We start from the raw sequence: 26,364 nt of genomic DNA, 5'->3' as shown, positions 1-26,364 counted from the left end.
CCCCCCCCCCCCCCCCCCCCCCCCCCCTAAAAACGCCTAATGTACACTTACCCTAGAAAACCCTTAATCCTGCAAATGCACAACACCCTGAACCCAGATAATCCTTCAATCGTAAACCCATAACCATGAAAAATTCGTAAACCCTAAACCCTAGTTCTGGGCTCATGCTCCTGTTTGTGGTTTCCTTTTAAGCGGTTTCAAAAAACAGAAAAAGCACATATGTTGGTCTCTTGCGTCTCTTTGTCTATTGAGGAGAAATGCATGCATGCGCGATGTTTAACTGCATGCATACTGTAATTGGGAGCGCCTATGGGGCCCCTAACAAGGGCCCCGCTTCAAGCGCTGCTGTCGACATTGAGGGTTTAGGGTTTAGGGTTTGTGTTGCAGCTTATGCATGCATGCTCTCATTACGAGCTCCTATGGGGCCCCTAACATGGGCCCCCCCTCAAGCCGTAGGAGAGACATTCGCAAGACTAGGAGAGTTAATAGTTAATGAGCAGCTTCGCCGTAGGGCAAAAACCCCCATGGATAAGCTTATACAGGTAAACCCTAAACCCTTAACCCTAAACCCTAAAACCTTGTTTAAAAATCCTCTTCGTTTTTTTTTGTTTGTTTTAGGTAATGGAGGAATTAGATAATTCTGTCAATTCTATACTTAGACAAATCTCCTACGACAGATTCGAGGTAAACCCTAAACCCTAAACTACAAACCCTACACTCTAAACCGTAAACCCCAAACCCAAAACGCCAAACGCTAAACCCTAAACCCTGAATTGTTGCAGGAGTTGGTCCACGAGGCACGCGCAGAAGGTCTTTTGCTTACAGAGCAGATAGGAGATCTTTGGCTCCAGGCAACAAAGTAAGTAATTATAAATTAGGGTTTAGGGTTTAGGGTTTTGTTTGTTGTTTCAATGTTATGCGTTTTCCCTTATGGTTTGTGTGTTTTATTTTTTTTGTTGTTTGTTTTTGTTTTGGTCGGTTGTTTCTTTATTTTCTCTATCTTATTGTGTCTTTATTTATTTTAATCATTTTGTTATTTTGTTCCCTTACTATTTACTATCTTCTTTATACATTTAATTTACATGTATACATGTATCTATCCTCCCTATACGAATATAGCCATGTGCATACGTATATTTAAACATACATTAAATACAATAAAATAAATAAATAGATAAGTCTATAAATAAATAAATAAATAAAATACAATTATATTTCTTTATTTATTTTATTTATTGTATTTAATGTATGTTTAAACTGTGTTATATATACAGGGAAATGTTTGGTGATTCGGGTATAATATTTGATTCTTTTGGTCCAATAAAAAGTCTTTGGTCATTAATAATAAATTTTCATAAAATTCCTTTTTCTGTTTATTTATTTTCTCTTGCACATTTGGCAGCATATTTACTTGTTGCTGCACTGCAGCAGCAACCGCAGCAGACACAGCACAAATTACTCACCATTATTATACAACAACATATATTACCATCAGGTGCAGCAGCACAAGCAGCAAAAACAATAATTGCCACTCATAAACAGCAGCAGGTACAGCAGCAGAAGGTGCTGCAGCAACAGAAACAGCAGGTCCAGCAGCAACAGAAACAGTTGCTACAGCAGCAGCAGGTGCTGCTGCTGAAGCAGGTACAGCAGCAGAAGTACACAAAACTCAGAGGAACAGGAGGGGAAGAAGAACAGCTGGCAGCAGCTGCTGCAGCAGCAGCAGATGCTGCTGCTGGTGCTGCTGCAGCAGTAGCTGCTGCTGCTGCAGTGCAGCAAGGCCGAAGAGACCGTGCCGATTCGGCCGCCCTTACGGATGACTCCGATTCCCAGATGGGAGACGACCCTGGACACGATCCTGGAGACGGCCCCACACACGATCCCAGAGACGATCCCCACAAAGATATAAAAAAGCTTGAGGACGAACCTTTTCTCTTTGATAAACTTTTTAATTCCTTAAAACTTAATCCTCATGATGTTGCTCTATGGCAAGAAGCGCTCAAGCACCATCTAGGTAACAGCAGCATCAGCAACAGCAGCAGCAGCAACAGCAGCAGCAGCAACAGTAGTAGCAACAGAAGGACGTTCTTGTTTGTTTTATGCCATTTTATGTTGTGGTTGCTTTCTTCTACTCATTTTGTCCTTTCGTACATTTGTTTTGTCTGTTTGTTTTGTTGCATAATTTATTTATTTGTTCAATTATATATTTATTTATTTACTTATTTATTCGTTTGTCCTCCTTGTTGGGTCTGTCCTATAATGTTTATATTCACTGCAGTACCCTCTAAACCTGCTGCTGCCTTCTGCGTTTGCTCCTGTCCTTTGCTGCTGCTGCTGCTGCTGCTGCTGCAGGGTCACTATTGGATGAGGCAGAGACTTTGTGGCACTTGGTAGCTGTAGAGAGGTTCTCGGGTGTACATACCCCTAAGAAGCAGCAGTCTGCTGCTGCTCCTCCTCCTGCTCCTCCTCCTTCTCCTCGTCCTCGTCCTCCGCCCCCTCCTCCTCCTCCTCCTGCTGTAATGGAGACAAATAGTACTTCTTCTCCTTCGTCAATTGATATTGAAGATGACGACGGGGAAAATAAAAATAAAAATAGAATTGAAGAAATCCAATGAACATTAAATAGCAATATTTCAGGTGTATTGGGACCTGCATGCAAATTTGCTGCTAACGATTTTTTTTCTCCTTTTTAATTATTTTGTTGTACTGTATACACCTTACTTATTGGCACAAATAAAACCCTGACAAAACCACGTGCAGCAACAGCAGCCGCTGCTGCTGCAGTTGTTGCCATTGCTGCTTCTCCTTTTGTTGCTGCTGCTTCTACTGCTGCTACTATTGCTTTTGGTCCTGTTGTTGTTGCTACTGCTACTGCTACTGCTGCTGCTTTTGCTGCTGCTGTTGCTGCTTCTGCAGTGGCGCTACTCTCTCTTATTTCGTGTCCGCAGCATTAAAAAAGAAATTCAGTAAACACTTTTCTTTGGATGCACTGTTGCTGCTGTTGCTGAACAACTTATAAACCCTAATTATGCGGTTTCTCAGCAGCAGCAGCAGCAGCACCAGCAGAAGTAACTTCCACGACTAAGCTATTCATTGCTGCGGATGCCCTCGTGCTGCTGCTGTTGCTGCAGCAAAAAAAGGCGCCTCTTACTGCTGCAGCAGCAGGATGTGCATCTTACTGTAGCAGCAGCGGCAAAATATGCATCTCAATTACTGAGTAATTAGCGCTTGATGCAGCTGCTCTAGAGGAAGTCTGCAGGGCTGCACAACAGCAGCAGCTTGCACCAGCAGCAGCAACAGCAGCAACAGCAGCAGCGACAACGAGGTATTGGTGTTATTGCATTATCTTAAAAGCTCGTAAGGGGTGTTGGTAAACACCAAACCCTAGGTTACAAGACGCCAGCAGCAAAAACCCTACACCCTAAACCTTACACCTTAAACCCTTGGGAAACTGTGGAAATGTCGATTATGCAGCTAAAGGTTTAACCTTAAATAAAAATGGAAACCCTAAACCCCAATCTTTTGACCCATTTGCGATGTTGTCGTCCCACAACTGGTGACAGAAGGGAGATTCAGTGTTTAGTGTTTAGGGTTTAGCGTTTAGGGCTTGTGAACACCTCAGTAAACTATAAGGAAATTTAGGAGATAAAATTAGTAGAGAAGTTTCGCCTTCAATTATAATAGCTTAGACGTACACCTCAGGCAGGAAGACCAGCCCATCCTGGTGTGTCGGAGGCGGGGCCCAAACCCATTACCCAAAACCCTAAACCCTAAACCCTTAACCCTAAATGCTAAACCGTAAACCCTAAACTCGAAATAACGACTCCTCTGCATAATTATATCTTTGTGTTACTTTTTGATAATTTTATTGGGTCGGCGTTGGCTGCTTCCCCGTGGAGCGCAGCATTTCCCGTGCAGTCCCTAGACCCTAAACCCTAGACGCTAAACGCTAAACCCTAGGATGACGGAGGCTCTGGTGAAGGCCGTGCAGAAGGGGGATGAAGATACCGTGAGGAGGCTGCTGACGGAGGGAGCGGACCCCTCGGCATTGAACAAGAAGGGCTGTGAGACAAGAACGAGCAGAGCAGCAGCAGAAGCAGAAGCAGCAAGAGCTGCAGAGGAGCAACGGCAATAGCAGCGGCAGCAGCAACAGCAGCAAGCTGAACATTCACCCAAACAATATACAGCGGGGAGAAACACTCTCGACTAAGGGAGATAAGCCGCATAAAACACACAGGCAGCCCCATATAGCGAAACGATTATAATGCATCATTTTGCTGCTGCTGCTGCTGTTGTTGCTGCCGCTGCTCAGTGTCTGCACTGCATGTTGCTGCTCGGGAAGGAGATTCTTTTGTTTTGACCGCCATCTTGGAGTCTCCTGCTATCTTTATCAACTCCCCAGATGTAATTTGCTGCTCTTGCTGCTGCTGCTATTGCTGCTGCAGCATGAAGAGCTGCTGTTTCTGCTGCAGCAACAACAGCCGCTCGTCCTGCTGCTGGGACTTCTGGTGTTCCTGGTGGTCTTGCTGCAGCTTGTGTCGGTGGGACGGCAAATGCTGCTGCTGCTGCTACTGCTGCTGCAACTGTTTTGCTGCAGCGGGACAATGGCTTCACTGCGCTGTTGCATGCGATCTCCGGATGCCAAGGGGATCCCGCAACAGTTCGACAAAGTAGGCCAGCTCCTGCTGCTGCTGTTGCTGCTGCTGTTGGCGGTGCTGCTGTTGCTGCTGCTTTTTTATTTGTTGTTGCCGTTGCTGCTTGTGGTCGTCGCCGTGTACACCATCTGCGTTTAGCCTGGTGCCGTACGGTAGCTGCTGGGGGAGCAGCAGCTGCTGCTGCTACTGTTGCTGCTGCTGCTTGCATTGTGCTGCTGCTGCTGGTGTTGCGAGACTATCTGAGGTGTATAGAAAGCTGGTCTTGTTGTTGTTGCTGCTGTCTTCAGTTTTGGGTATTAAAGACTGTGACGTCACAGTAACTGACAAAGAAAAAAACAATGTAGGTTTGCTGCTTGCGCTGCTGTTGGTGCAGCAGCAGCTTGCCGTTCTTGGGCTTGTGCTGCTGTGCTCGTGCTGCTGCTGCTGTTGCTGCTGCTGCAGTTGTTGTTGCTGTCGCTGTGCATTTTACTGCTGCTGCTGCTGCTGTGGAAGCAGACGCGGGCGGGTTGTGTATCTGTTGCCTCCCTTTTGTTGCTGTTGCTGCCTGCAGGCCCTCCATTTGGCTGCCAGTGAGCACTCCTGCTTGAGCTGCTGTCGCCACCGCAAAATCTGCTGCTTCTAGCTGCGCTGCATGCATCGTCGCTGCTGTTGCTGTTGTTCCTGCTGCTGCAGCTCTGGGACAGACGGATGTTGTGGCTTTGCTGCTCGGCAGAGGCGTCCCTCGCGAAGCTGTCAATGCATATGGAGGTCCGCTGCTGCTGCTGCTGCTCTTGCTGTTGCTCCGCTCGGTGTTGCTGTTGCTATCGCCACTGTTCGTGTGGCTGCTGCCGTCGTTACTGCAACAGCAGCGACATCTGCTGTTGCTCCCTAGTCGTGCTGTACTGGCTAGTTGCTTCCAACACCAGCTGCTGCTGTTGCCCACTTCCTCATGCTGCTGCTGCTGCTGCTGCTGCTGCTGCTGCGGTGTATACGCAGACACCCCGTTGCATTTAGCTCTAAAGGAGGGGAATGAGGATACCGCGCTGATGCTGCTGCAGCGGGGGGCAGACCCCAATACCAAAGACGCTGGAGGCTCCACACCGCTGTGAGTCCAGCAGCAACAGCAGCAGCAGCAACAACAACAAGAAAACCAGCCCTAGCAGCAAAACCATCCCCACCACTACACCACCAGTAGACCACGACTATAACAACAACAGCAGTAGTAGGAGCAGCAGGAACTATAGTGGTCATTAAAGATGTGTTTGCGTATGTTGCTGCTGTTGCTGCAGCCACCTTGCTATAGGGAATCGTCTTTTAACTGCTGCACTGGCGATTTTAGGCAACAAAAAATTTACGATAAAAGAGTGTGAAGATGCTAATGGCAATACTCCCTTCCATGTTGCTGCTGAGGAGGTCCGTTGCTGCTTCTGCTTCTGCTATTGCTGTTGCTGCTGTTAGTGCTGTTGCTGGTGCTGCGTGTGCTGTTATTGTTGCTGCTGCTGCTGGAGACTGTGCTGCTGCTGCTTTCACTGCTGTTGCTGTTGCTGCAGGGTCTGAATAACATCATAAAGCAACTGGAGGAAGCGGGGTTCTCCTCCCAAACTCCCAACAATGCAGGTGGGCAGCAGCAGGATCAGCAGCAGCAGCCAAGACGCAGCAGCATTTGCTGTTCCTGGTATAACAGGAGCAGCAGCAAACCAATTAGCAGCAAGACGTGCTTCTTGTGTTTAGGCATAACTCCTGCGGCGATCATCGAGCAGAGGAAACAGCAAATGGAGGTCCGACACGCAACTAATTTGCTGTTGTTGTTGCTACTGCTGCCGTTGCTGCTGCTGCTGCAGTTCTAGGTGCTGCTCCTGTTGCTGCTGTTGATGATATTGCGGTGGCTACTTTCTAACGGGGGCCTGTGGGTCTTTGACTGCTTTGCACTGTTCAGGAGGAGGAGCAGAAGAAGCGCGCTGCACTGCAGGTGCATGCGAGCTGCAGCAGCAGCAGCTGCTGTTGTGCACCAGCAGCAGTAACAGCAGCTGTCGATGCTGCTGCTGCTGCTGCCCCCGTAGCAGTCGTAGCAAAAGCCACACTTACAACAGAAGCACCAGGAACAGCAAATGTGCTCGAACGAGTTGTCTGCGTGCAGCAAGACTTTCCTTCTTGCTGCTGCTGCGATTACTGCTGCTGCTTCTGCTCTTCCTGCTGTTGTTGCTGCAGGAAAGGGGCGAAAGGAAGCGACAGCAAGCAGCAGCAGCAATGCAGCAAACAGAAGTAACAGCATTTTGTACTGTTGCTGGTCTTCCTGCAACAGTACACGAAATGTTTTTCAGAAAGAAATTCTTCTATGTTGATGAGGCCTTTCTTACCCTTACTGTAATCTGCTGCTGCTGCTGCTGCTGCTGCTGCTGTTGCTGCTGCTGTTGTTGGTTTTGTTGTTGGTGTCGATGTTGGTGGTGTGGTTCTGCTGTTGGTCCTGGTGCTGGTGTTGCTGGTCCAATTGCTGTTGCTGCTGCAGCTGCCGCTGCTGTGGGCGTGATTGTGCTGTTGCTCCTTTTGCTGTTGGTGTTGCTTCTGTTGCTGTTGGCTTTGCTACTGCCGCCGCTTCTGTTGCTGGTGCTGCTGTTTATATCCATACGTACCCCTTCTGCGGCTGCCTGCTTGGGGGTCGCTATTTACTGCTGTCATTGGCTGCTAATGCAGCAACATCTGCTGCATCATAGCCCGTGCTTGCTGGATCACTGCATCGTTGTTGCTGCTGTTGCTGCTGCTGCAGGAGGGAGAATTGCGCAAGATAGGTCTCAATGCCGCAGAGCGGGTCGCCTTCAGCGAGGTATGTGGTGCATGCATGCATTTGCAACCTAATGCGGGTGCAGCAGCAGCAACAACAACAACAGCACTAGCAACAACAACAAGAGCAGCAAGAGTAGGCACGGTTCGCATGCATGCCTGCTGCTGTAGAAATTGTGCTGCTCTGCAGGCTGTTGAAAAACACAAGCAGGAGGCGATTAGACAGCGTACGTTTTCCTGCTGCTGCTTCTACGGCTGCATTGCTGCTGCTGCTGCTTCCTTGTAGCAGTTGGCTCCGCGTTGCTGCTGCTCTTTTGCTGCAGTTGCTGTTGTCATGCTGCAGCAGGTCGCGCTACAGTCCGTTTGTTTTCCCGTTAATGCTCTAACGGATGACACCATGTGCTGCCTTTTCTGACCGCGTAATTTTGCTGCTGTTGCTGCTGCTCCTTCTCCTGCTGTTGCTTAGAGGAGCTTGAGGCAGAGGAGATAAGGCTTGCTGCAGCAAGCCAGACACGCCGACTTCGGATTGTTGGATGCGGTAAGTGGATGTTGCTGCTGCTGCTATTGCTGCTGCTGCTGTCCCTGCTGCTTTTGCTGCTGTTAGTATTGCTGTGTCTACTGCTGATGGAGTCAATCGTGGTGCTGCTGCCGCTGCTGTTGTCTCGGGTGCAGTGTGCACGACGGAGGGGTGGTATGCAGTTTGTTTTGATGTTGCTGCGGTCGTTGCCTTTGTGCTGTTGCTGCGTTGCAGTCATTGTACTTGTGACCTTCGCGCTGCTGTACATCGGACTGCAGCTCGTCGTGCTGCGACAGCAGCGCTGACGGGGCTCTTTCCTGCTGCTGCTATGACTGCTGTTGCTGCTGCTGCTGATCTGCCGTAGTAGGCAAGCAGGTGCGCCACAGCAGCAGCAACAGCAGCAGCAATAAGACGTACTTAAGGATTTGGTTTATTGTGGTTGCATTGCAGTATCAGGGCACAGCTTGTAGCAAGTGGTGCAGCAGCAGCAGAGTGACCATACTGCGCACTTGTTGCAGCAACCCGTGTGCTGCTGCTTTAATTGCCTTGTGTGTACTGTCTCTCATTTGTTGTCTCCTTTTCTGTGTTTGTCTTCTTTTTCTCTTTTTTATTGTCTCTCCTTCTTGTGTCTCCGTTTTATATTTTAGTGTCTCCCTTTTATTTATTCAATTGAACAAGTGCCTCATCTCTCCTTTTATATATTTTGTCGCTTTATTATTTATTTGCATCTCTGTTTATCTGTGTTTATCCCTTTCTTGTTTTTGTCTCTTCTTCTGTCTCCTTTTTTATATCTGCCTACTTTCTCTGTCTCCTCTTCTGTCTCTCCTCTCCCTATTTTTCTGTGGCCTTAAACCCTAAGCCCTAAACCCTAACTGTATACTAGACTCTAAACCCTAGCACTAGACCCTAAACCCTACGACTAGACCCTAAACCCTAGCCCAGAGCTTCTTGACCCTTTTGCTTGCCCCTTAAAAACAAATGAAGCCCCACCCCTCGGGGTTTAGGGTTTAGGGTTTAAGCTGTAGGAGAGTACTCAGAGTCATCTGCGACGCGTTTATATAACACAGCAGGAGGGGGCCCATCTAGGTAGCCCTCTGGGGACCCCCCTGGGGGCCCCGCTGGTATTTGCTGCGGCAGACCTAAGACTATTGCCTTTGACCATGCCAATGCATAATCCTGGGGGGTTAACCAAGTACTAACTGTAACAAAACGAGGGAGCTTGCTGCTGCTGCTCTCGCTGCTGCTGCTGTTGCTGCTGTCGTTGCTGCTGTCGTCGAGTTTGAGGAGGCGGGAATAAAGATAACCTGTACAAGCCATGAGCAGCAGCAACGAAAGCACACTGCAGCAACTGCTGTCGTTGCTGCAGCACCAGCCGCAGCAACAACAACCAACGAAACAACCTTTAGGGGCCCAGAAGCAGCTGACAGCAACGAAAACAGGCATCACCCTAAAGAAGCAGCAGCAGCAACAGTAGCAGCCACAGCAGCAACAACAAGCACAGCAGCTGCAGCAGCCACAGCAGCAGCTGCTGCTGCAGCACATGTTGTATGCGTTACCTGGTTGTTGTTGGAAGAACCTATGCAGTCCTTTAATCTTTTCGATAGTTACTTCGTCTTCTGTTTTATCTGCATGCATTTTGCTGATGTGTACGTAGTTCTGCTGCGACTGCACCGGGAAAACTTCATAGGCAGTGTCTTTATCTGGACATGCAAAACTAAACCCTATCGCCCCTCCTGTTACTACACAGACACAGCGACCTACAAACCCTAGCCAGTTACCCCGGTTCTGCTCCAGGCGTATCGACATACGAGGAGCCATCTTGCTGCTGCTGCTGATGATGATGCAGCAGCAGATGCTTGTGCTGCAGCAGCAGCAGCTACTGCTGCTGATGGGTGTGGCGGTGGAGGGAGGCCTAAGGGCCTCAAGGGGAGGATCGCATGGGGAAGAGCAGAAACGGAAAACCTCTATTTCGAGGTTTTAGGTTTTGGATAGTCTCAAAATTCGGGTTTGGTGTTTTGGGTTTGAGGTGTCTGTACAGCGGAGCTGCCGGCTCTAGGGCCGAGCAAGGGAAGAAGAAATGACCTTAAAACATCTCAACTATACAAATAAATTCTTCTGCTGCTGCAGCAAGCGCAGCAGCAGCAACAGCAGCAGCTGCTGCTGCGCCGTCTGCTGCAGCTCCGTGGGGCCCCCAAGGGGCCCCCCAAGGCAACCGCAGAATTTTTAGTGTCTTCCGTCCGCTGTTGTGCCTAAACAATGAATCCTTTGGCACTAAACCATAAATTTGAAACTTTGAACATCAAACCGTAGACCCTAAACCCTATATCTCGTTGGGTGAAGGGTTTGTGGGTTTCCAAGGTGGGCTGAGCAGGCCCTCAGCTGCAACGGCAGCAGCAGCAGAAGCAGCAGAACCAGCAGCAGGAACGGCATTACCTGCGCGAACAGTAGTAGGTGCAGCAACAACTCGAAAATCTGGAGGAAGGAGGCGTGGGAAAATGAGCGAGAAGAAGAAGCAGCAACCAGCTGCAGCAGCAGCAAATGGCCTGCCACCAGCCCCACCTGGCTGCCGTTGGATGACAGAAGGACCCGATGGGTCTCTCATAGATCTACAGCAGCAGCATGAGCAGCAGGAGGAGCTGGACGCCCTCTCCTCGGGTGACGAAGGAGCATCAGCAGATGCAGGAGTAGATGCAGCAGCGGATGCAGCAGCAGAGGGAGAAGGTCCTCCTAAGGAGCTCCTGCTGCACCCGCAGCTGCTGGAGAGCCGAAGGCGGTGGCTGCTTGCTGCATGCGAATCAGCAGGAGACACTGTCTGCGCAATGGCGGTCAACAAACAGCAGCAAGAGCAGCAACAACAGCAGCAACAGCAACAGCAGCAAGTGCCACCGTTCCTTGCAGTAGGTGCTTCCGATGATATATGCCGCCTGTATGATCTATCTCAGCTCTCTCCACCACCGGCAGCAGCAGCAGCAGCAGGGGACCCAGCAGCAGCAACAAGGGCTGAAGTTGAAGAGCAACATTTAAATGCATCCGTAACTTTACGAGATGCAGGAGACTCTGTCTCTTGTGTGTCATTTTCTTCTGATGGTTTGTTGCTTGCATGCGGCTCTTTTGACGGCTCTGTTCGTGTATACAGTACCCAAGCAGCAGCAGCAGCAGCAGGAGCAGCACAAGCAGGAGCAGCAGCAGCAGGAAAACGCATGCTGCTGCAGGAGCTGCGGGGCCCTTGTGAAGGTGTCTCCGCACTCGCCTTTCATCCTCGTGGTTATGCTTTGCTTGCTGCAGCAGAAGATCAAACGGCATGGGTATGGCTGCTGCCTCCTTCATGGGGATCAGCAGCAGCAGCAGCAGCAGCAGCAGAAGGAACAGCAGCAGAAGGAGGAGCAGCTGCAGCAGCAGGAGAAGGTACTAAAGGGAAGATAAAACCTGCAGCAACACTGCATGTATTTGCTGCTTCTAGTCCCCTTACTTGCTGCTGCTTCAGCAGCAGCGGCAGCCGCTGCATCGTAGGTGGAGCATCAGGAAGTGTTTCCTTTTTTGCTGCTCGTGATGGGCAGATGGTCTCCGATTATGATCATCCTTCTCGTGATCCCCAGGCAAGAGCAGCTGTCATGCAAAGTCCCCTTCCTATCACCAGCAGCAGCAGCAGCAGCAGCGGGATGGATGTGGATGACGGAGAGGGGGGACAAGGGGCTGTTTGTTTAGCGGTCTATACACCCCAGAGTTGCTGCTATGTGGGGTATGAAGATGGTTATATTTTATGTTTTAATGAGGAGACAGGAAAAATTCTTGTTTCTCTTAAAGCGCATGCTGGTGCTGTTGAATCCCTACTGCCTATACACCCCAATCATTCCATGCATGCAGCAAACTGGGGGCCCCAGGGGGCCCCCACCTCTTTACTGTTATTCTCTGCTGGTCTTGATGGTATTGTGCGTCTATGGAACCTTAGTAAGAAAACCCTTAAGCTCTCGTTTGACTGTACACACACCCCAATACCTCAGAACCCCTCTAGTACAAGTGACAGCAACAGCAGCAGCAGCAGCAGCAGCGGTGACAACAGCAGCAGGAAGGGAGGAGACGGAGAAGGCGTCGTTCGGCTGCTTCTGCACCCACAACTCCCGCTACTGCTCGCTGGTACTTCCTATGGACTCATGCGAGCATTCAACTGCAGCAGCAGCAACAGCAGCAACGTTTGTGTAGATATGTGGACAGCACACCCATCGGCGGTCATGGACCTCCAGCACATCAGCAGCAGCAGCAACAGCAACGGCAGCAGCAGGAACTGGATTGTTGCTTCTGGTGACTCGGATGGCGGTGTGGATGTTTGGGCTTTAGACCCCACAGCTCTTCTTCAGGGCAAACCTTAAACCCTAACCCTATTGGTGGGTACGGGACCCTGTGGACCCCACTAAACTCTAATTCGAGGTTTGTTTAACCCTAGAAAAAGTAACTGAACGTTGCTCTCCCGAAAAGGGTTTTAAAACCCCCTCTTGGGGCCTTCACCACAGGCACACCCCAAAACGTTCCCCCAAACCCAAGAGCCGAACTGCTCAAGGGGTTGCAAACCCTCAGGGAACTTCCCGACCACTCATTCGTATCTGTTTGTATGCAGCAAGCGAGCTAGCTAGCTACCTAGCTAGCTAGCCAGAAAGCTAGCTCACACAATACATAGCTATCTACTGACCAGACAGCTAGTTGCTTCTAGATAACCAGATAAGTAGCTAGCAAGGTAGCTGACTGCTAGCTTGCTAGCTACTTAGCTACTTACTCTGCTAGCTAGCAGAGTAGCTACCTAGCTAGCAAGCAGGGTAGCTAGCTAGCCAACAAGCAGGGTGGCCAGCTGGTTGGGCACTTAGCTAGCTAGCTGAGTATCTACATATCAACCTAGCTAATGGTGGGAGTGGCTAGATGAGTAGTTGGGCATTTGCTTATATAGAAATTGTGCCGAGGGCTTCGGGATCCAAATCCGAGTGGGAGGACAAAAACGCCTCTACGCTTTCCCTACGAGCACCACACAGCAAACAGTAAACCGTAAACCATCGAAGCCCAGACCCTCCCCCGCATAGATATGTTGAAAGGTTTGGGGCTAGGGTTTAGGGGTTTGCTTCTGGGGATACTCACAAATACGCCGGACTCGTCAAGACCGCCTGCGGGCCACCTGCAGCCACTGCGTTAAACAGCAGCAACCTGAACAGCAACGGCAGCAACATCAGCGATGGTGGCAGTAATAGGACAGGTTAAAGCACAAACACTACAGCAGCAACAAAGGTGGCAGCAGCAACTTCAAGCCTTCCAGGCAGGCCTGCAGCACAGGGACTACGGTTTAATGTTTAGGGTTTGGGAGTTGTACCCGCATGGCGGGGCAAGCCGCGGGGTCAGCGGCAGCAGCATCCTCCATGCGAGTTCGAACATAGCACCGAATTCTGCTGCTACTTCATTTTCTGCTGCTTCAAGAGCTTCTGTTGTTGTTGCTGCTGCAGCAGCTGCTGCTGCAGCTGGCGTCCTGCAGCCGAATGCAGCAGCATCGAGAACAGCACACAGATCTGCTGCTCCTCCCTCAGCAACTGCAAGCAGCCGCTCGGCTTCTGCTGCTGTTGTTGTTGCTGCTTCTGTTGCGGCTGCTGCATCTGCTTCCGTTGAACCGTCGTCTTTATGCCCCGCTGCTGCCGTTGCTGCTACTGCCGTTGTTGCCTTCGAGTCACCTGCAACACGCAGCAGGTCCTCCTGCAGCTGCAGCAGCAGCAACCGAACCGTCTCCGGTTCCCGGATACCACTCTAAGAACAGCATCAACAACAACAGCAGCTCAATAAGCATAAGCAGGACACACAACTCCGCCTGCTCCATGCTGGGGGCCGTACCAGCAGCAGATACAGCAGCATGGGGGCCCTTGGCAACAGCAGCAAAGGACGCGTCTGCTGCTGCTGCTGCAGCAGCAAAACCCATGCTCCTTACATGCTTGAGTGCAGAGTAGAAAAACGCCACATCTCGAAGAGGCAGCAGCATAGTGCAGCTGCTGCTGCCGCTGTTGTTTTCGCTGCTGCTGCTGCGAACTGCTGCTGCGCGCTTTAGATACTCTTTGATGCTGCTGAAGAAGCGCCTAGCCATCTCCATGGACACTGCAGCAGCAACAACAACAACTGCAGCAGCAGCAGGTGTGGCAGCAGCAGCAGCGAGGAGGGGAAGGCACCCAGGGCCAGCGGTATCAGTTCCGCAACAACTCCCAAAACAGCACAGCGGCGACAGAAGCAGCAGCAACAGCAGCAGCATACGTTCGTAAGACCCAGCACCAAGAAGTCCCCCGCATATCTGCAGAAGGAGCCGTGGAGGCAGCAGAGCAGGTTGAGCCCAACCCTAAAGCACAACAAACCCAGCCCTAAGCCCCAAACCCTAGACCCCACCAACCCCAAGCAGAGAAGTGAGCCGCTAAAGGACGAGGTGTGAAGAACCCAGCAGCAACAGCAGCAACAGCAGAAACAGCAGCAGCGGAAGGGTGTACCAGTAGGCCGGGGTCCGCATCCCGCAGTGTCTGCTGCACTAGCCACTCCACTGCAGCGGGTTGCTGCTCCTGCTGCTGCAGCAGCAAAGGTTCTGCTGCTGCTGCAAGGTGTTCTGCCAGCTGCCTCTGCAGCGCGAAGGGTTGATGCAGCAGCGTCACGAATGACGGCAGCCAAGGTGTTAAGGAGTGGGCCTCCAACGAGAGCAGCCTGTACAAAACCTAAACCATAAACCCTAAACAATAAACCCTTAGAATTCATGGGGACCCTGAATGGAAGAGGATTCCAACAGTGCCCGTTAACCCTACGCCTCAACCCCTCCACCCTAACCCCTAATCCCCCACCCACAACACTACAACCTGAAAAACCATGCAGCCCCTAAACCCTAAACCCTCACCTGTGAGCAACGGCATTGACTGTCTCTTGACCAAACGATCCTCGCAAAGATTGTCTCCTTGCTGCAGCAGAAGCAACAGCAGCTAGGGAAGCAGGAGCAGCCACAGGGGAGGCCTGTAAAACACCGCAGGCGCCCAAACCCTACGCCCTAAACCCTAAACCCTATATCCTAGTCCCTAAACCCGATGTCCCAGGTTTGCCAATCTACGACAACTCAAGACTATCACAATGCAGACAGAGGCATTCCTTGAAGCAACAGGTGCAGGAGCACCTGCTGATGCACGTGCACATGCTGCTGCAGTTGTTGCTGTTGCTGCTGGTGCTGCAGTACCTGGTGTATGTGCAGCGCCAGAGAAGCAGCGAGCTTGCGGCCTTGAAAGAAAACGCCTGATGGCGTTGGCAGCCAGCGTGTTCGAACAACTCGACGTTGAGAGGCCTCCCAGGCCTCCATGCTGCAAAACACAAGCCCGAAACCCTTAACCCTTAACACTAAAACCAAGGTGTTACTGGAAGCAAGGTGGTGCAGAAAGAAGCCAACTGCTACCGTCAGGTTTTAGAAATTAGGGTTTGGGCTCTAGAGAAAATCAACTCAAAGGCGTCTACAGCCACGAATTGAGACTACAGGGTTTAGCGTTTAGAGTTTACTCGACGGGGTCCATGGTCTGCCAGTTGCGAAGCTTGGGCGGCGGTGGTTTGGGCTGCAGAAGCCCAGCGGTTTGCCATGTGTGGAGCTCTTCCTGCACAAAGCAAGGACTTAAGGTTTAGGGTTTGGGTGTTGCTCATCCGAGCGGCGGGCGCACCTCCCTTCTAGGCCTGGTTTTACCGGTTTTACGAGGGTTTTGGGTAAGGGTTTAAGGCGTTTGGGGTTTAGGGCTTGGGGAATGGGGTTTAGAGTTTACCGCAGTCAAGATCGCAGCCTTCGCTGAGAGGGGAGCGGATTCAATTAGAGACAAAAACCCTTCGCCACCAAAAGGCCAGATGTAAACACACTGCAGCAACAGCAGCAGCAGCATTGGAAGCAGCAGCAGCAGGTTCCACATGATGACGGGGAAAATGGCGCAAAGCTAGGCCGTCAGCAGGCTTGAAAATAACAATAAACCCTCAACCCTCAACGCAGCTCGACTGGTTCGGGTATTATGGTTTAAGTTCACACACTACCCATCGCTGTTAGTCGTTTCATTCTAGCATCTCTAAGTTGTGATTAGGGTTAAGGCTGGGTTTAGGGTTTACTGGATGACTCCTAATCCCGGTACGAGCATTAACCGCAAGAGCTGCTGCCTCCAGCCTCTCCCGAACCTGCAGCAGCAGCTCGCGCAAGGGGCTGTTGTTGTTGCTGCTGCTGCTGTTGCTGCTGCTGCTGCTGTTGCTGCTGCTGTTGCTGCTGCTTTTGCTGCCGCTGTTGCCGCTGCAGTTGTTGCTGGTGCTACTGAAGGCACGGAGTGAGTTCATCGCCATCCAAACAAGGAACGCTTCCTGAATGGTGCAGTCAATGCGCACCTAAATCCCAAACCCTAAACCAAACCCTTTAGACTCTATGGTAGCGCAAAACGTAAAAACCATAAACAATTAGCTCGAAACTCTAGTAATACAACACTTCTATGTCCTTATTAGCCTCAATCCCTAAACCCTTAACCCTGGTGACGATCCCCGGCCAAGACTGAAGCCTAACCACTAGATTGGTAGTTGCTTTATAACAAGCGGGATGCGATAACTATGTTTTAAGGCTTAGGATACACAGATTAGGGTTTTGCTTGCCTCCTCATCGACTGCCAACCGGTTTAGTTGTTCTGCGCAGCGCTTCCAGTCATCCCACTGCACCAGCAACTGCTGCTGCAGCAGCCGCTGCTGCTGCTGCTGCTGCTGCTGCTGCCCTTGCTGCTGCGGTTGCTGCAGCAGCCGCAAGATATCTCCTCGCAGGACCTCTATGTTGGCTGTTAGTTGCAGCAGCAGCGCTACGACTTCGCGGGTCGGCAAGAGCGTTAGCTGCTGCAGCAGCAGATACTGCTGCTGCGGTTGCTGCAGCTGCTGCAGCAGACGCAGCAGCTCAAGTCGCCTTGTTAAGAGGCTTGCTGCTTCATCATCGCTGCTGGATGCTTCGGACTGCCACTGCTGTAGCAGATCGTGCTGCTGTTGCTGCAGCTGCTGCAGCAGTTGCTGCACCGAAACTACGGGAAAGTCCCTTACATATTTTACCCTTGCAAACAAATGGGCGGGAGGCTCCTGTGTGTCATTTGCTGCTGCTGCAACTTCTGCTGCGTTTGCTTCTGCTGTTGCTGTAGGTTCTGCTGCAGCAGCAGAGTGATGAGGATCTGCTGCTACTGCTGTGTGGACGCGGCGCCAGTTGCTGCCTGCATGAACAGGAGCGGCAGCGACTGCTGCTGCTGTTGCTGAGGGGGGAGGCAATGCGAAACAGCAACAAGACCATAGGCTGTTTTGCCTCCCTACTGGACATGCTGCAGCTGCTGCACTTGTTGCCGCAGCGCCGGTAGGAGTTGCTGCTGTTGCTGTAGCAGCGAGGGCACCTCCTCGTCTGCAGCAGGAAGCCGCAACAACAGTTGCAGCAGCAGCGGCCGAAGCAGCAGCAGAGGCCGCTGCATGCGCCAGCAGACCCATTCTCGCTGCAGAAGGTTGGTTAGGGTGTTAAGCATCCACTCCATAACCTAAGCCCTAGCCGATCAACCCTAAGCCTAGAACCCTACAACGCCACAAGGCGTTGAGGGCTTAAAGGTCCCTAACTTCCAAATAATAGAAGTAGTGTTTATATTAAAGATAAACCTACTCACACCCTAAACTCTAAACCCTAATCTCTCGCCTGCCGCATGCGTTCCCGCTAGTTCTGTCGGCTGCAGCCCCCTCCAAGGAAGGCTAAACCCTAAAATCGGCCAGCGAAACCCCTACTAAATGCAACTGCTAAATGCAAACCCCTTACCCATAAACACTGAACATAAAACTTTAAACCATAGACCATGAACGTGAAACCGTAAACCCTATTATGGGACTCTTCTACATGTTTGTCTTCAGCAGGCAGTGGTGAACTGGCAGCTGTTATGCAGTGACCGGCACCCGCTGTCCAACCCAAACCCTAAACCTTGAGCCCTAAGCGCCAAACCCTAAATACTTAACAAGGGAACGGGATTGTCTCGATAATGAAGGGTTTGCAAAGGGTTGCTGCGGCAGCACTCGCTACCGGTTCGCTCAACAGTAGACCTCAAACCTAAACTACAGTCCCTGGACCAAATAGTCAGACCCTAAACAACGAGCCTAAATACTAATCCTTCAACTGTTGACTGGGCAGTGTTAACAGCGACAGCAGCAGCAGCAGCAGGAACACTTTACTGCAGCACCGAGTTGGTGAGTGAGGTGTGTGGGTGTGTGTGTGTGTGGGTCTGTTGAAGCCCCAGCAGCCTTCCTTCTGCTTACGAACAAAGAGAAGCAACAACAACAACAACAGCAGCAACAGCAGAAGCAGAAATTCTACTGTTGGAGAAAACCTTTGTTTTCCTCGGTGGCTCTTTGCACAGAGCAGCAGCAACAGCAGAAGCAACAACAACAAAAGAACCAGCAGCAAAAAGTCCTTATTTGGGGAAGCCGCTTGTCGTTCCCTGGGGGTGCCCCTTCCGATGTCCAAACGCCCACTGAGGCCGAGACACTCAACTGTGAGTGTTTAGGGTTTAGGGTTCAGGATATCGAGCTGAGACTCAAGGATTGTAGAGTGTTTGCAGATAAGCCTCTACAATTTAGAGCATTACTTTTAGTACTTCGAGTTGAGACCGTAGGACTTTGTTCCTGGTGTTTAGGGTTTAGGTTCTAGGGTTTGCGTTCCTCAGGTCTAGCAACAAGTTGGGTTGCTGTTTCATTTGGGCCGCATTTCGGGGCTGCAATACCTGGAGATGGTCGCAGCTGCGTTGTATGGGGCTCCCTGGAGCAGGAAGATGGCGAACCAGGTTTGCTGCTGGTGCTGCTGTTGTTGCTGCTGCTGAGCATCATCAGCAACCGCTCCAACCTGATAGCCCGCGGCTACCAACTCGCACCAGCAACTGCAACACCGCAGGCAGCAGCTGCAACACGATGCTTCCGCTTGTATGCTATCACGACTGGTCTGCTGTTGCTGTTACTGCTTTTGCTGCTGCAGCATTTGTGTCTCCTTTCGTGTTGCCGCTTCCGCAAGGTGCAGCACCAGCAACAGATGTGCAGTGCTCAGCGACAGAAATATTTGTTCTCGACAGAGACGGCAGAATATATGTCATTGACGATGCGCTGTCTCTGCTGCAGCAGCAGCAGCAACAGCATCAACAGCAACAGCAACTGCAGCAGCAGCACCAACAGCTATTTAGGCAATTGAAGGGACTGCCTGTTAAGGGTTTCTTTTCTGGTGATTTTATCGCCAAAATGGCAGTTGGCGCAAATCATGCTGCCTTCATCTCACAACGAGGCAGATTGTGTAGGCCGTACTGCTGCTGCTGCTACTGTTGCTGCTGGTGATGGTGGCGGTGGTGCTGCTGCTGCATTAGTCACTACTAACTATTGCGGTGAAAGGCTCGCTGCAGTGGCTTCTGTTGCTTGTGCTGCCGCTCGTGGCGTGCCGCAAGTGTTGTTGTTTCTGGTGTTGCTGTTGCTGCAGTTTGCTGCGGGGACAATCTCTATGGCCAGTGCGGGTTGAAGCCGTCGGGGTCGAGGAACCACCACGTGGCGATGCATGAGGCAAACCCTAAACCCTAAACACTACACCCTTGCGAGACCTCGATTAGCCGTCATGCAGATTAAGCTGAGATTCTGGCTTCTAAGACCCTAAAACCTCCATCCCCTGTCTAAACCCTAAATCGTAAATCCCTCAGATCCCCAGATGCAAAACATTACTTGCGCCTAGCTCATAGACCAAGGGCTTAGCACTTAGGGTTGAAGGCGTTGGGTTTGATGCATGCGCAGGTGTTCTTACCTGAAAAGGCGAAGGCTGCGGGCGCTGCATGCGGCGATCGGCACACAATTGTGTTGGCGACAGATGGCAGCACCTTTGCGTCAGACCCTTAACCCTAATTCCTAGCTGTCAAACCCTAAACCCCTGCTCTTTTAAACCCTAGACGGCAAATGGCAAATGCCACTATGCCTTAGCGCTTGTTACCTCCCACTTCGTCCTTTCATGGTATCTGAAGCGATGCTGCTGCCCCAGATGACCTGTGGTTTTAGGGTTTACAGTTTAGGGTTTAGGATGTTCGGTTTAGGTTCGGCGACGACTCGAAGATCCAGCTTGCGATTGGAGACACCCGCGCTCCAGGAGGCGCAGACGTAGAGACGACCAAGCAACCAGGAATGGATATGGGTGACGGTCTAGGGTTTAGGGTTGAGGGTTTAGACTGTTGAAGCCGCGTGGAGCAATACTCGATTTTGCCGTACTGCCGTGCAACAGGCAGCTGCCGGTGTGTCGCCTCTATAGTGATTTCTATGTTTTGTCTGTAAAGCCTAGGGTTTAGGGTTTAGTGTTTGGCCTGCAGCGCAAGATAAGGCTCCAGTTCAGCGAGCTGTCACCTACGGCGTCCTAGATCGGCACATTCAGCACGAGCCCATCCCGTCCTTGAAACCCCCTGCGGCGGTATCACCAGAGGGTAAACCCTAAACCCGAATCTGAACTGTACACTCTCAGTGTTAGCCGTAAGCGTACGGACAAATATCCAAACGCTCGATTTGGAAAGGGGGCCTAGCTCCTGGCATTCGAGATTCCAATACACCCAGTGGTTTAGGGTTTATATGTCAGGGTTTAGAGTTTGCGTGCAGCGGCGCTGGGGTTGGCCACGGCTGTGGCAGCGAGCGATTTTTCGTCCATTATTTTGTATCAACGTGGGTAGGTGACCTAAACCCTAAACCCTAGATCCGTGTTTGCAGGAGGTTCTGCGAGGCTGCTCCTGCTGTTTCTTTTTGACCCATCATGCACCGGCCCACCGGCCCATGCCCCCTTCTTGCTGCTGCTGCTGCTGTTGTTGTTGGATTTGCAGTGATGCAGCAACAGGAGCCCCAGTAAATTCCCTCTTGTGCTGCGGCGAGACGACGCGGGGTCAGTGCGGGAGAACGCTACAGCAGCAGCAGCAAACGCTTCTGCCCGTGCAGGTCAGCAGAAACAGGAATAGTAGCAGCAAGCAGTAGCAACAGCAACAGCTGCAATAGAAGCACCAGCATCATCTCCCAAACCACCTTAAAACGCTAGCTTATCAACATCATCAGACCCTAGACCCTAGCTGTGTCTGTGCTGCTGCACTGCTGCAACACTCAGCTGCCGCGGTCTCTGTCTCCTCCTTTCGTTGCTTCATTTGTCTCCGACGTCTCCTGCGGCTCCTCTCACTGTGTTGCTGCCCTAAACCACAAAACCCTTGTTGCTTGGGGGATAAACAGTCAGGGACAAGTCGGCGCGGGACACCGAGGCAAGCAAACCCCAAATCCTAGACGCAAACCCTAAACCGCGAACTCCCCAAACTAGACCGTAAAATCTTGCTTGTATATCCGACCTATTGGATCCCAACACTATAGGCTTGATGACTTCTCAAGGGCTTCTTCTGTGGCGATGGTTTAGTGTCTAGGGTCTAGGGTTCAGTGTCTGCGTTACAGGCATTGTCACGCCAGCCCGCTGCGTGCGGCTGCCATGGGAGGTTAACGTCAGCTCGGAAGAGACAAAAAAGATGGCAAATGCAACAGGCAAAGACACCGACACAAATATACAACAAATGTACATAGCGAAACTCAGCTGCGGCTTCTCCAACTCGGCAGTCATCTTAGACCCTAAACGCTAAATCCCAGGCCTTCTTTTTAAACCTCTTTCTTAAGGGGCCGGTCCTCTACAGGGTTTAGAGTCTAGTGTTTGACGTTTTACATGTAAAGCCTGGTATTTGGGACAAAGGGACGCCGGCCAGTGTAGGATTTAGGATTTAGGACCCTAGGCCATAAATTCACCTTCCTGGTGCATGTGGTGCAGCTGATGCTACTGCTGCTTCGGCTGCTGCTGCTACACGACGGATAGTGGTAGACGACTCATCTCTGTAGTCAGATTCGTTGTCAGACAGGCTCTCGACTCAGAGGTAGACATTAAGTTTCAGGGGGTCTAGGGTCTATAGTTCAGATGCTTCAGGCACGACGTCCTCTGCACCATGGCTTAGTTGAGTAGCAGAACCAACAGCAGGGGCAGCAGAAGCAGAGCAGCATGCAGAATTAGTAATGGCAGCAGCAACATCAACAGCAGCTGCAATAACAGCACCACAGTTTCTCGTGCGGGTTGGAGCATGCGGTCAATCGGGGCGGTTTTACGCCTGCGGTTTTGCGTGTTGCGTTTAGGGGGGTGTAGGGTGTATAATCACTGTAAGTATTTTATACAAACTATAGTATTGAACCCTAATTAAATAAACCCCTACATTAGGGATTACGACGTAGCTTCGTACCGACATCACCCACACGAGTCCCAGACTTGATTATTTAAGGTATGCTACAAAAGGTTGAGATCTGGCGATGTTGTGGACGTTGTTGAGTTGGACAATAGGTAAAACCCTTATTTGTTGCTTATATTGATTGCTGCAGGTGCTGCACTAAGACTCTTCCTGGCGGTCGAGCAGCAGCAGCAGCAGCAGCAGCAGCAGCGACCGCCGCAGCAACAGCAGGGTGGCGAGGGAAACCGTGCGTCTCCAGATGTATAATTCGTCGGTTTAAGATAAATGTTTTAAAATCCTTAATTTTTATTTCAAGCAAACACTTAATAGGGTCCTAATCGTCTGATTGTTCTGTAGCTCTACCCGTTGCTTCCTGAGCTCACTACGATTTGAAGGGTTTACGGTTTAGAGTTCCTTCTTGGCGACTTTTCTAGGATATTTTATATTATTTCACTAATGACAGTGTCTTCGACAAGTCCACAGAGAAGACTCGCCAAACCCTCTTAAATCGTAAACCCTAGTAGTCCGCTCTCCCGTTTGGGGCCCCCTTTGGGGCCGCAGCAACGCGAGTTGTCCTTTCTGTCTTTTTCCCCCCTACATTGACCCTTTATTTTCTCTTTCATTAGAGGCATCTGCAACAGCAGTAGCAGCGGCATTGCCAGCAGCAGCAGCATCTGCCTTTTTGTTGGCAACAGCCTTATTCCTCGGCAGCAGCAGAAGCAGCAGCAGCAGCAACAACAACAACCCCATCCGCAGCAGCAGCTGCTGCAGCAGAAAGATGTCTTCCCCCATTGGCCCTAATGGCAGCTACCTGCCCCCCCTCAAGTCCGCGAGTTCAATGGGCGCAATAGTCTTACCTGTTGAAGAGGAAAACAGCAGACACCGCAATGGGGTTAGATCAGAAGGATATGAAGACGACTTCGTGTCTGTTGGCACTTCTTCCCAGCCGCAGCCGCCTGCGCCAGGAAGCCCTTCCCCGGGAGGATTGCATGCCGTGACCATTGGACCGCCCAATGGTCCGCCGGTGGTCTATGGGGGGGGAGCCTGGGGGAGACAGCAATTCCGTGCAGCGCAGCACCCCACACGGGCGCAGCAGGTGCAGCCGGTGCTTATGTCTCCTGATGGGGTCTCCCAATACGTGGTGGCTGCTGGAGGTGACAGAAGCTTTCGCCCACTAGGACAACAGCAGCAGCCACAGCAGCCGCAGCAGCAACTGCAGCCGCTGCAGCTGGTGCCGGAAAACGGGCGTTTGATGCGCTTCAAGACCTTCAAGAGTTCAGCAGCAAGGAAAATCGATCTACACATCAAACAGGGGATGGGGTCATTCCTGCTGCTATGGATGTCCTCAGCTGTCCTCCTTTTTCTCTTCCTACAAGAGTCAGTCTAGGGTAGAAGGAGAAGGGTTGGTGGGGTTCACAGTTTAGGGTTTAGCCATTAGGGTTTAGGCATTAGGGTTTAGTGTTTGAGGGTTGTGCTCAGGCTGGTGTTTAACTTCACTTCTTTTAATGGCCGCTGCATCGGGCCTGTCTTATACCCGCCATGGACGGATCCTGCGTCTAGCAGAATGGTGCTTGAACCCTACACAATAAACCCTAAACCCTAAACCCGAAATGTCAGAGAGCGGGGGAGATCCTAGCTCCCGAAATATAACTTCGGAGACTAGAAACTAGAAAAAGATGTAGAGTAGAGGGTTTAGGATTTACGGTTGAATAGGCGTGGGTTTAGGCGTTTAAGGTTTGCAGGGGCATAGGGTCTAGGGTTTATTGTGTTTGCTGCAGCCTAGGTTGGTCTCGTTTGGCTACGGTGCATGTGAGACTAACTTGGGGCTCCGCGACACCTATCCAGAGGCAGCAGCATCAGATGAACCAGCAACAGCAGATCCAAATGTGCTGCTGCAAAAGCTATTTCCTCCCAAAAGATGTGCTTGGGGAACGTGTGCGGGAGACAGGGGATGGCCTTCCAATCTCGTCAAGAACGGAGCAAGAGCTGCAAACCCTGCTTCTTCGGATTCCCCCAACTGTAAGCTATAAACCCTAGACCCTAAAAGGGAAACCACAGACTCAGCAAGCCCTAGCTGCAACAGGGTAGCATTGATTTGCAATGTAAGCTCTAGGGTTTAGGAATTTGGGGGGTGAGGTCCTTGCTTCCGAGCGGGTTGCATTTCCTCACTATGGTTTAGGATTTAGGGTTTAGTGTTTCTTTGTGGGGTTTGGGGTGCACAGCTCGCATACTGTCGACCTTGGGCGCCCTTGACACGAACCTTATCCGCAACTATGGCGAAATATACAGGGTCTTTTGGGCCTCCTTTTTGCATGGGGGTTGGGTGCATTTGGCTATAAACATTCTTTGTCAGATGGCGGTTCTCTTCATCCTTGAACCCGTAAGAAAATCCAAAACCCTTCTGCTAATGATCTCTAACTTGCAGCCTGTACTCTCGTACGGACGGTGTATATCGGCTCGGCGGTAGACCGGCCCGTGGTTTAGGGTTCTGAGCTGAGGATTTAACGTTCCGCGCTGAGGCTTTAGGGTCCCGAGCTGAGAGTTTAGGGTTCCAGGCTGAGGCTTTAGAGTTTGCGACGCAGGTGTGGGGTTTTTGGCGGTGTCTGCTGACTTGGATTGTTAGCGCAATGTCAGGAAATCTCCTTAGTGCCGTCTTTGATCCTTGCACGACCACTGTTGGGTCTTCGGGGGCCCTTTACGGCCTCTTGGGAGGTCTAGTGCCATTTGCCGTAGGTGAGGATAAGGGTTTAGGGTTTGTGGTTTGCAAGGTCGGCTCGTTGACGACCGGGTTGGGGGGGTTGGCCTTCAGGATTTAGGGTTTGGGGTTTGTGCAGTCTACCGACCCAAATTCTCGAATCGGGGCAGCGAGGTTAGTGTTTCAAGAGTGCAGTTTACGCGGTAGGGTTTACGGAATAAGGTTTGGGGTTTTGCGTATGTTGTTTCGGCAGAGAACTGGGACTTTTTGCATTATCCATGGTGTGTGCTTGCTATCGTCATTGTTGTCATTGTGAGCTTCTGACTATACGCTAAACCCTAAACCCTTGCTCACCCGAAGTATAATTCCTCCTACGACGAATTTAACAGCCTCTCATCTCCCGAAGGGTTCATGGCCTATGGCATAGGCTTTAGGGTGAATGGTTTGCGCTCAGGCCACTGCTCAGCTGAACAGCATGGGGGGCTTCTCCGCAGTTGACAACTTTGCTCACTTGGGTGGATGTCTTGGCGGTTTACTCTTCGGTTTTGCCACAATATACACCCTGAGACCCATCAGGTGAGGGCTCAGCATGTAGGATTTAGGGTGGAGTTTAGCGTAGGTGTCGAAGTTTAGTATTTCACGGTGTATGCACGGCTGAGGCGATTGTTGGTTAGTCTCAGATTTCACCTTACCGAGGGTTTATGGTTTGATTAGTAGGGCGTAAAGTATAGGGCTTATGCATTCACCATGGGCTAATGGTTTGAGGATTAGGATCTAAACTAGGATTAATTTAGCGGTGGGTGATTCTAGGGCTAGGATTGTCGGGTATAGTCAGGTATAGTCACTGCAGGGTTTGATTTGTGTCTTCCGTGTAGGAGATTCTCTCTGTCTACTTGGTGGGCGCGGGTGCGGCTCTGCTGTTGTCGACGTTGTATATCTCCTTCGAAGAGGAATCTCCTTGAGTCACGCATCAGGAGGCAGGGTAAATAATGCAGACATTGGAGCGTCAGGCCTTTAAACCCCTTACATTGTAATGATCACAATACGCACTACCTGGTTGGGTTTGGGGTTTAGGGTTTAGTGAGGGTTTAGGGTCTAGGGTTTGCGCTGCAGAGGCGAAGACACAGGCGGAGTTGAGGGAACTACGCGCAGGGGGGCCCAGCTTCTTGTGGGGAAGTTTACTTGAGTGGTTTGTGCGTCTGGTGGCTCTTGCCTGTCTGGTCAGTAAACCCTGAAGGAGACCCAATAAAGCCATAACTTAACACCATAAGCAACAAAACGCAAAATGGATATTTGGTGCTTTAGTCGCTTTAGCTCTTGTTCGGTCGTCGTCTCCAAACCTTCCACATTTGAATTGTATGCATAGTGTACATTGCGCCTGTGGGAGATGCAGAAAAATTTGAAAATTTGAAATGCATAATATATATATATATATATATATTATAT

The 26,364-nt window shown here is 50.9% G+C and overlaps 6 protein-coding genes across 6 annotated transcripts; 4 read left to right on the top strand and 2 right to left on the bottom strand.

Moving 5' to 3' along the window:
* Window positions 1-3,961: 3,961 nt before the first annotated feature.
* On the top strand, window positions 3,962-8,234 carry EMWEY_00006850 (ankyrin repeat-containing protein, putative; the record flags this gene model as incomplete). Its single annotated transcript, XM_013478364.1, has 12 exons — window positions 3,962-4,064; window positions 4,313-4,404; window positions 4,598-4,670; window positions 5,328-5,402; window positions 5,631-5,739; window positions 5,924-6,047; window positions 6,185-6,412; window positions 6,843-6,998; window positions 7,399-7,455; window positions 7,603-7,639; window positions 7,879-7,950; window positions 8,164-8,234. The coding sequence occupies 12 exons, from the start codon at window positions 3,962-3,964 to the stop codon at window positions 8,232-8,234; spliced, it is 1,197 nt and encodes a 398-aa protein (XP_013333818.1).
* Window positions 8,235-8,943: 709 nt separating this feature from the next.
* Window positions 8,944-9,747, bottom strand: EMWEY_00006840 (hypothetical protein, conserved; the record flags this gene model as incomplete). Its single annotated transcript, XM_013478363.1, has 2 exons — window positions 8,944-9,233; window positions 9,708-9,747. 2 exons carry the CDS (start codon window positions 9,745-9,747, stop codon window positions 8,944-8,946), a joined length of 330 nt encoding a protein of 109 aa, XP_013333817.1.
* Window positions 9,748-10,424: 677 nt separating this feature from the next.
* EMWEY_00006830 (WD domain, G-beta repeat-containing protein, putative) lies at window positions 10,425-12,296 on the top strand (the record flags this gene model as incomplete). Its single annotated transcript, XM_013478362.1, has 1 exon — window positions 10,425-12,296. One exon carries the CDS (start codon window positions 10,425-10,427, stop codon window positions 12,294-12,296), a length of 1,872 nt encoding a protein of 623 aa, XP_013333816.1.
* A 561-nt stretch (window positions 12,297-12,857) lies between these two features.
* EMWEY_00006820 (hypothetical protein, conserved) lies at window positions 12,858-15,479 on the bottom strand (the record flags this gene model as incomplete). Its single annotated transcript, XM_013478361.1, has 9 exons — window positions 12,858-12,930; window positions 13,051-13,116; window positions 13,280-13,704; window positions 13,883-14,046; window positions 14,200-14,281; window positions 14,427-14,634; window positions 14,822-14,934; window positions 15,152-15,272; window positions 15,466-15,479. 9 exons carry the CDS (start codon window positions 15,477-15,479, stop codon window positions 12,858-12,860), a joined length of 1,266 nt encoding a protein of 421 aa, XP_013333815.1.
* Window positions 15,480-17,966: 2,487 nt separating this feature from the next.
* Window positions 17,967-21,596, top strand: EMWEY_00006810 (rhomboid-like protease 5, putative; the record flags this gene model as incomplete). The annotated part of the gene is made up of 10 exons (XM_013478360.1): window positions 17,967-18,009; window positions 18,342-18,476; window positions 18,648-18,764; window positions 18,953-19,062; window positions 19,747-19,835; window positions 20,040-20,137; window positions 20,310-20,420; window positions 20,590-20,656; window positions 20,808-20,866; window positions 21,415-21,596. The coding sequence occupies 10 exons, from the start codon at window positions 17,967-17,969 to the stop codon at window positions 21,594-21,596; spliced, it is 1,011 nt and encodes a 336-aa protein (XP_013333814.1).
* Window positions 21,597-23,001: 1,405 nt separating this feature from the next.
* EMWEY_00006800 (Conserved protein with 6 transmembrane domain, related) lies at window positions 23,002-26,104 on the top strand (the record flags this gene model as incomplete). Its single annotated transcript, XM_013478359.1, has 8 exons — window positions 23,002-23,543; window positions 23,703-23,790; window positions 24,002-24,242; window positions 24,446-24,603; window positions 24,779-24,956; window positions 25,172-25,230; window positions 25,373-25,494; window positions 26,032-26,104. 8 exons carry the CDS (start codon window positions 23,002-23,004, stop codon window positions 26,102-26,104), a joined length of 1,461 nt encoding a protein of 486 aa, XP_013333813.1.
* Window positions 26,105-26,364: the final 260 nt, after the last annotated feature.

Source organism: Eimeria maxima, genomic scaffold (assembly GCF_000499605.1).
Source record: "Eimeria maxima Weybridge genomic scaffold, Emw_scaff40, whole genome shotgun sequence".
In the NCBI taxonomy this organism is placed as follows: domain Eukaryota; phylum Apicomplexa; class Conoidasida; order Eucoccidiorida; family Eimeriidae; genus Eimeria; species Eimeria maxima.
The sequence above is the reverse complement of the archived record's forward strand: the minus strand, read 5'-3'. Positions and strand labels throughout refer to the sequence as shown.